The sequence below is a fragment of the Cynoglossus semilaevis genome, chromosome 16 (genome assembly GCF_000523025.1).
Source record: "Cynoglossus semilaevis isolate Cse_v1.0 chromosome 16, Cse_v1.0, whole genome shotgun sequence".
Taxonomy (NCBI): Eukaryota; Metazoa; Chordata; class Actinopteri; order Pleuronectiformes; family Cynoglossidae; genus Cynoglossus; species Cynoglossus semilaevis.
Genome location: NC_024322.1, coordinates 16,814,975 through 16,823,987, shown reverse-complemented (window position 1 = coordinate 16,823,987; position 9,013 = coordinate 16,814,975). Strand labels below are relative to the sequence as shown.

General features: G+C 39.6%; 1 protein-coding gene and 1 long non-coding RNA gene across 3 annotated transcripts in view; both read left to right on the top strand.

The window, feature by feature from the left end:
- LOC103392430 (uncharacterized) overlaps positions 1 to 4,633 on the top strand; it is a 9,046-nt gene extending 4,413 nt beyond the window's left edge. Inside the window, exons 3-6 of one of the 2 annotated variants that reach the window (XM_025063952.1) lie at positions 1,214 to 1,270; positions 2,524 to 2,616; positions 3,515 to 3,700; positions 3,790 to 4,633. In XM_025063952.1, coding sequence (XP_024919720.1) covers positions 1,214 to 1,270; positions 2,524 to 2,616; positions 3,515 to 3,700; positions 3,790 to 3,918 — 465 coding nt within the window. In that variant the 3' untranslated portion in view covers positions 3,919 to 4,633. Of the gene's footprint in view, positions 1 to 1,213; positions 1,271 to 2,523; positions 2,617 to 3,514 lie in introns of both variants that reach the window. The other variant, XM_025063951.1, reaches the window with a different exon arrangement.
- Positions 4,634 to 5,046: 413 nt separating this feature from the next.
- LOC112488307 (uncharacterized) overlaps positions 5,047 to 9,013 on the top strand; it is a 33,072-nt gene continuing 29,105 nt past the window's right edge. The window contains exons 1-2 of the long non-coding RNA XR_003052224.1: positions 5,047 to 6,567; positions 8,817 to 8,882. This is a non-coding gene — a long non-coding RNA (uncharacterized LOC112488307). The remainder of the gene's footprint in view (positions 6,568 to 8,816; positions 8,883 to 9,013) is intronic.

The window sequence follows — 9,013 nt, the reverse complement described above, 5'->3', positions numbered from 1 at the left end:
TTATTATGTCATGCAATGATAATACAACTGATAATAACGATAACAACAACAAAATAATAAATTAATAAATACTATAACAATAATCTGGATTAGATTTCATGGTTTAAAAAAAAAAAAAAAACACGACCACAAAGAATTTACCACTTATTTTCCAGGAAGGAAGTTGGACTCCCTCTGCCACTGCTTTTATTTTATTACATTTATTTATTTAATCTGTAATTAAATCCTGTGTTAAAAGGAGGTTTTATTTCTGCAGCAGCTAAAGAGGAAACAAAATACTAACTTAATAATTTGCAACTAACATTACCGTAACTTCAGTTCTAAAGTGCAGCCTGTTCTTGTTGGGTTTGAAACCCTTTCAGGTGACATTTAACAAAGTGATCAATGCCAGGAGTCAAGGCTCTTGTGACCAGACTCATTATGTAACGGACGACGTGGAGTCCGTCTCAGATCACCGACGGCTGAGCTCGATGTCACTGGATATCGGTACTGGCTTTGTAAACAGGCTCGGACTCTGTTAGCTTCATGTTTGACATCGGCTCGACAACAGAGCGTGTTAGTTATTAGACTCACCAAGCACGAACGGAATCATAGAAGTCAGGGAGGAAATACAGTCATTTATATATTAAAATATAGACACACAAAAAAGTAAAAACTGTCATAAAAACAGTAGTAACAATGTATTATACCTGCATTTAAAAACTGCCTGACAAAGTAATCACCTCATAACTAAATATATTATTATACTACTATACTGTTCTACTATAAAACCTGTTCATTTATGAACTAATCTGTCAATAAACAGATGCTAACTGTCAAATAAAAAGGTAGGAAAACTAGTACAGTCAGATGACTAGTACAGTCAGTGATGTGGAGCCCCCTACAGTATGCAGTACAACCGTGTACTGTAGCTCATACATTTTCAGTGAAATATGGTAGACGTGACAACTGCCAAAATAAATCACAGATTTTACAGCCCTTGTCACTTTCCTTAGTGTTCGTATTTTAATGATGGCAATAACCAGGCTGGTATTATTGACAGTGTTGTGTGACTGTAATACGCTGAGGCGGTGTCTACTCGTCTATCTGACCCATCATCACCTCAGATTCACTGCCAGGACTTTAATCCCACACACGAAGACTTACATATCAAACGGAGGGGAACTTTTCTGTGCATTAAAACCTATTGATTTTTTTGTTTTTCTCCCCACAGCCGGTGGACAACCCTGATTTTATCATTCCAGTGGAGTTGGATGGAAGTGTTTACCAGGTATGGATTCCACCGTGTTTACAATTCCACATTGAAAATGATGGCCTGTCTTTTGGCAAGTGTTCAGAAAGACAGGACGCCCGAATGTTGTCCTGGGAGATTTGATCTTTGTCTCCAAAAAAAATTTTGCTGCATACATTTTCACATTATCACAATCAGACTCTAAAGTCGACACGGTTCAGTTGTATATTTTAGTTGTAAGTGGTTGAGTTGGAAAAGAAAACGAAGAACAACAGGAAAAGGCCTCAGTGTGTGCTGGTGCCTTGACAGCGCGTGGCTCGGTCTGTTGACGGCTCCGAGCAGCAGGTGGCTATTTCAGCAGCCTGACGAAATGACCAAACACCGTCCGGCTTCTCGGAAATCACTGGCCATCAATCTCAGCGTATGTTGTGCCCACACTGTGGCTCTGAGGGAATGGCACTGACTTCACCCTGCAGGCTGTAAATGGTAACGCATATCTGTTGTGCTGGGCCTCCCGGGAGAGAGAGAGTGAGAGAGAGCGAGAGAGAGACATAGAGGCTGTGCTGTCTGAAGGACCTGGTTCTGTTTCCACTAATCCAGGATGGAGCTGCTTCAGTAGGGAAGCCTTTTCTGGACGACTGGGTTCAGAACAAGGTCGTTAACAACATGGTGAAGTTGGAGTTGATGGTGTGGAATGTTTTTTTAATCCATGTTTCATCCAGGCCACTTGGCTTCAATAACACACACTGACATGCAGTTCTTATCTCAGGCCTTTAGGTGGCGTTGCATTAGACTGAACAATGGGTCTGCTGCGGCACGGCCACGTGGGCCATGTCCTGCTGTAGGACGTCGACGTGGATCAACACGCTCTGCTGCTTTCTTTAATTAAATAACAGAACCCTCATTAGAACTCATGGCCTTATCACAACATTACACAAAACGTATCCTTCCACCAAGTCAACATCAATCAACCGATCCCTCAAACATATGTCCATATATTTCATGTAGATATATATTTTAATATTTCCACTGTTGCTATGACTTACAGACTGGAGTCTGCATAAAACACAACCTGTGTACTTTCTGTGTACTTTCTGTGTACTTTCCGTGTACAGCAGAAGAACCGCAGAGTTTAATACCTTTTCAGTATGAGTTTCATCAATTTCATTTGATGATAATTGAGGTCATGTGTTGAACTGAACTGCTAAGATGAAAGTTCTTTCTGGTCTCGTCTGATTGGTCACAGCGTTCCTGACCTTCATCTGTTTCCTCCTGTGTGTCTCCGTGTACAGGTGTACGTGTTGAAGAGACCCCACGTGGACGAGTTCCTCAGGAGAATGGGAGAACTCTTTGAGTGTGTGTTGTTCACAGCCAGCCTGGCCAAGGTCAGACCCCTGCCCTCAATCTGTCACTTTTTGTTAGGCTACGAGTTCACACGTCAACTGGGTCACAAAAAAAAACCGTAGTGACCGGAGTCTCAGTAAAACTCTGATCGCGACCTTCTTCTTACACACGGTGAAGTATTTACGACGTCAGTCAAACTGGTCGACCGTTTCACCTCTGACATTTACTCCGTTTACTGGAGCTCAGCTCTGACCTGACTGTAGGAGGCGTGGCCTCGGTGATAACTGTCCGACTTTCCTCACACGTGACTTTGCCATGACAACAGCTGAGACGACGCTGGTGTTAAAACTGAAGCTGGTGGACCTGTCGGGGTCGGAGCGTTTTTTCACACGCTTTGAACCCTGCGACTTAAACAGTGCTGTGGCTAATTTATGGATTTTTTTTTTTTTTTCACCTCTGACATTTACTCCGTTTACTGGAGGCGTGGCCTCGGTGATAACTGTCCGACTTTCCTCACACGTGACTTTGCCATGACAACAGCTGAGACGACGCTGGTGTTAAAACTGAAGCTGGTGGACCTGTCGGGATCGGAGCGTTTTTTCACACGCTTTGAACCCTGCGACTTAAACAATGCTGCGGCTAATTTATGGATTTATTTTTTTATTCTTAAATGTAGTGGGTGCGGCTTATATTCAGGCGCGCTCAATAGTTTGGAAATTACGGTAGCTTTAAGACACGGAAATTACTGGACGATTAAAGGGTTTGTCTCCAGTTACCTTATAAACAAAGGGTTAAAGGTTAATTACAAGGAATTCCTTATAAAAAATAAAATTCATTTTATAATTAAATACTAAATCTTTGAGATGATATAGAATTGAACTACTGTTGATAATGCGTGTCATTAATTGTTTAATATATATGTAAATATTTAAATTTCAGTATGCAGACCCTGTGTCTGACCTTCTGGATATATCCGGGGCCTTCCAGAGCCGCCTCTTCCGGGAGTCGTGTGTCTTCCATAAAGGGAACTATGTCAAAGACCTGAGCCGTTTGGGCCGAGACCTGAACAAGGTCATCATCATCGACAACTCTCCCGCCTCCTACGTCTTCCATCCTGAAAACGCCGTATGGTTTTTTTCACATTCCTCTGTCTTTGAGTCAGTATGTCTAAACATGAAAACTGACTCTGAGTTCTGCTGCTTCAAATCCTCCAGATCGCCGTGGAGTCCTGGTTCGATGACCAGTCCGACACTGAACTCTTGGACCTCATCCCTTTCTTCGAGAGCCTGAGCCAAATGGACGACATCTACGACATGCTCAAGCAGCGGAAGACTTCGAGTTAGCAGGTCCATGGCACCGGGGGTGGGACTGTAACCGTATCTGTCGTCACGGGGCCACAGAGGCTGGTGGGCCACAGGCCTCTCACTGCTTCCTCCTACCAGGACCATACTGCAAAAAAAAAACTGATGTCAAGTGTTCGAGTCTCGTTTTCTTGTCTTTTTTTTTTTATTAATGGTTTTTCTGCTTCACAGCAGAAGGTTGTTGTATTTCCACCCACAGATTTTCCCTTTGGTCAGTGATTGTGAGTCGGTGGTTAAAGGACTTCTTTACCAGAGCAGCTGTTAGTGTTTAGAAGAAACTCAAAAAAAATCTACACAAAAATCACATCATTGAATTCAGGTGGGTTCTCAAACTAAGTTGCACAAACCACCAGGTGGTGTGGCACGTAGTAGTAATGGTCCTTTAAAGGTCTGTTAGTCATTTGGTGAAATTAACACCAAGTCTTTCTGTACAAGTACTACACAACTACTACTGCAGTAGTAAATGTAAACTTGTACTGATGCCAAGTGGTAAACATGTATAAAACTGTTGTTCTTTTACCTCAGGATACTATAAATACACAGTAGTGTAGTAACTACAAATACACTATGCAGTATAAGGATGTGTAGTCCAGGTCAAAAGGGTTAATTAATAGTTTTAAGTAGGGATGTAACGATACACTCAAGTTGCTCTACAATATGATTCATGATTTGTTTTTGTTCCGGTCACAACCAACGTTTTTAGGCGCACATGATTCATGACTTTTTTTTGTTCCGGTCACAACCAACATTTTTAGGCGCATTCCGCCACCTGCTGTACTAAAGTGTGTAGTGTCATGGTATGACCAGTGACTTTTTGAGATAGTGTAGCATACTCCTTACGCCTCGATGCACTATTCATATTTTATTATATCCAATGTGAAGTGTCACGCGTTGTATCGATTTAAACTGATTCATAATACACCGTTACATCCCTAGTGTTAACCCTTTAAGAACAAGATGCACAAATAATAAAGTTTTTTTTTCTATGTACATTGCACAAGTACTTTAGGCCGATACTTTGTTTAGGTTTTATATGTAACATTGTTAAATGGTGAAACATTTTTCTTGTGGTTTTTCTTGTTTTATATGTAACATTGTTAAATTGTGAAACATTTTTCTTGTGGTTTTTCTTAGATAGGTTTAGCATAAGATTTAAAATCTTTGTTTTGAAATAAACTTGAATTTGAACCTTGTTTATTAACAGTCACATGAGGCGTGTGTGAGTCTGCAGGATTTTTAAGTACATGGTTATTAAAAAAATATCCATAAGGTTTTAATTTGCTGCTACTAACAAGTTAAAAAAAGACAGATATTTCTACTTTGCATCAATAAAGCATGTTTTATTGAAACAGGACATTTTTTTAACGATGTTATTTCTCAACATATAAGTCAAATGAAAAAAAAAATTGGAATATGGTACAGATTCATATGAAAACAACTCATTCACCAACAGGTTCAAATCAAACAGCCACTCGTCACACACGTCCAACCACGACCTGGTTACTAAGGTGATCATGTCCGTCCTTTCTCCAGTTTTTTTATTTTTAAATAAACTACTTCAGTTTTGGCCCACTGCTTTTACATTACAAGCCCTTCCTGCACAATGTTTTAAATTGAGCAAAACATAACAACAGTTCTACACAATTGACAAATGATGGAAAATGATGATTTAATGTTCATATAAATGTGTATCACATCTGCTAACATGTCAGGTTGCTGTTTTTATTTTATTTTTTTTTTCAAACTTGTCCTTTTGTACAGTCAGTAACACTCTAGTCTGACTTCCTGGTGTACTTCAGTATTTGAAGACTTTATTGTTTTATGTAGAAATAAAATACCTGGACAATACTTTGTAAAAGTACTAAAAGTGAATACATTTAAAATGTCTGCCTATTTTAGCTGTTTATTTTCAAATATTTAAAGGGAACGTAAATGAAAAAAAACCCCAGATCATTCTATAGCCTCGTTCGTGCTTGATGCTAACTACCTCTTTAGCCTCGTTCGTGTTCGATGCTAACTTTATTTATTTATTTTTTATTTATTGTGTAGGATCCTAACTACTTCTTTAGCCTCGTTCGTGTTCGATGCTAACTCTATTTATTTATTTTATTTATTGTGTAGGATGCTAACTACTACTTTAGCCTCGTTCATGATCGATGCTAATCACACGGCTAACGGATACGTATTGTGTGAAATGGAGCGGCACGACTTGAACTCGTGGGGGCAGTGTTGTGCAGTTTCGTTGATGTACGCCCAAAAAATGACTATCACGAAGAAGAAAAGAAACGGAAAAATGGTTTGGACCTAAGAGATTTCTCCGTCCACCTGCTGCTCTGGGGTTTTTGTCCACACGGGCGTTCGGACGTCTTTCTGAGCAGGAACGTTTCCACCACCGCCACCATGTTCGTTATCGTTCGAGAAAACTCATGTTTGGCCGAATATGAACACCGAACACTGCACTGCCCTCTAACGGATGTTTGGCTAACTAACCATGCTAACACTCACTTGGTGACAGTGGCGTTCGAAGCAACTATTTAGTAAGTTACTATAGACGAAAAGAAGAAGAAACGAGGCTTCAGTGACACTTAACTTTTTCCCGGATACGTGACTTCATAACGACAACGGCATCACGTGAGTATTAACGGTATAAAGTCTGTAACGGTTGACGTTTGAAGTTCATGTTCGAACACTTGACACAGGCCGCATTTAAGACTGTTTGAACATAAAGTTTTGGAAAATATACAGGAAAAATAAATAAATAATAGATTCTATTTTTTTTTTATCAAAGTGTAATTTCTAATGTAGTTTTTTTAGCTCCATCACTACAAGTTATCACAGGTGGCGCTGCCTCCCTGTGGCTGGGAAACAAACCCTCTGACCTCACTAAACAAGACCGGCAGGGTGGGTGTCCCACAGAGCACGGCACAGCTGTCAGTGGCCGTGTGGTCCAACCTGTGGTCTGGGTGTTTGACGTTGTTAAGAATGATCTGCTATTTTTTTTAAAATACATTTTCTTTAAATACATGAAAAAGTAAAACATGCAGGAAAGAAAATCTCATAAAGTAAATTTATTAAAGCAATTACGGTAACGGTTTTGCGGAGTACTATATGTGTAAAGTATAAATAAATAAATACCGGAGAAGGTTCAACTTGTACTTATTACTCTAAATAATCTGCAAACGGGTTAATGTGACGTCACGTCCGCACTCGTCATTATTTACAAAAACAAACGCATTTTTAAGTCGTCGTTAAGAAACGGCATCAAACGATGGCACAAAGAAAGAAAAGACAACAACACGTTAACATGAAGGAGAGTTAGTGAGAAAGTTCTAACTCGACTGACAATTCATCAGGAACCCTGTTTGAACCACAACTGTGGAGTGTGTGCAGAAATGTAAGCAACGTCACCGAGCATCAAACCGGCATCCGTCCGTAAAACAGAACAGGGGTCAGAGGTCACTCACTCAGAGGTCACCTGTGAAGAGTGAGCAGAGAAACAGAGTCAGCACCAACGTGTGTACTGTTGGACACAGGTTACATTTCTGCTGTTTTTAATTGATAAAATAATAGATTTGTTCCCCAAGAGGATGTTGTTTGTATTGCATCTGCTCCTGCAAAATTACACTTCAGCATAAAATATTTTTAAAAAACAGTCACACTAAAGATGCTGTCATTATGTCACAAAAACTATGCAGCTTAGTGGATGAGTGGCTGCTCCTTTTGCCTTACAGAAAAAAAGGTCATGTGTTCAATCCCAGTGATGAGTGACGGCCTTTTTTTTCCTGATATTGCTGTTTTCTCACAGTCCAAACATCAATGCAAGATCAAGTTTCCTGTTTACACTAGAGCGACTGTAGGTGTGAATGTGAGTGTGAATAGTTGTCTTTATACGTATGTCACCCTGTGGTCGTGCGGTCCAGGATGTGAACCCACCCTCGCAGAAATGTGGGACCCCACAACTGTGAATAGATGGAGCTGAAGATGAATTGAGTTTTTAGATGTGTAGAAAAATTACATTTCTTTTTCCACATTGAACTAAAATAATCAAACTCCACATAATGACTGCTGATTGGCTGTGAACGTGTTATTAAAATACAGAGACATTTACAGTAGACTGTAGAGACGCAGCAGTTCTTCAGGTTTAGGTTTCATTTATAAAAATCGGTGACTCCACTGGTACAACATGGCGGCCCCTACTTCTTTTTATTTCATCCACGTCCGTGCGCGTCTTACTCAGCACACACTCTGGGCCCAGTGACTCCATTTAAAGTCAACATCCACTTTTAATTAGTCGTTATATTCTGTGCTGCTCCCGGATATAAATCCTGACACCCTAATATTTACTGAATTTATAACGGCCTCATGACCAAAGCCAGATGACGGAATATAATCCCGGCTGGTTTGAAGCCAACATCATAAAACTAAAAATAGATTACGCTCTGCCACATATTCAGAGAGCTCAGCAGCCGACCTGTGAGGAGAGGTGTGGCCCCCGCATGCGTGCAAAGAGTGTGTCACGGTAAACACCCTTTGTATCTGAGAAAGTACTGCCAAAAACGTTTCCTGACGTGTTCACGCAGAGAGATGCTGCGAATATATGGTCAAAGATAGGACACGTTGAGGAGGATCGGGTGGGGGGGGGGCTACTGCCATATATAAACATACGTATTTTTAAGTATATAAATATTCATATTTTAAGTATTAAATATTATGTTACTAAAGAAATACACAGATTAATATCTATTAAACATTATGCTACTAAAGAAATACACAGATTAATATCTCCGTTGTTTTAAGTTAAACATACAAGTAATGAGAAAATCATAAAGAATATAAAAAATTCTAATCAACCAAAACTTTCTGTATTTCCTCTCTTGTAGTACTTCTGGAAGCCACCAGAGGTCAAACCACCATGGGTTCCCTTTTATGTGAACAAGTTTTCTCAAGTAAGTTGTATTAAAAACACATTAATTTTACATAAATTATATAAATCGTTAATTATGAAAAATATTAAAATGGTGGATATTATATTTTTTATTAAATGTAATAAAATATGTATTATTTTATTTAAATGGAT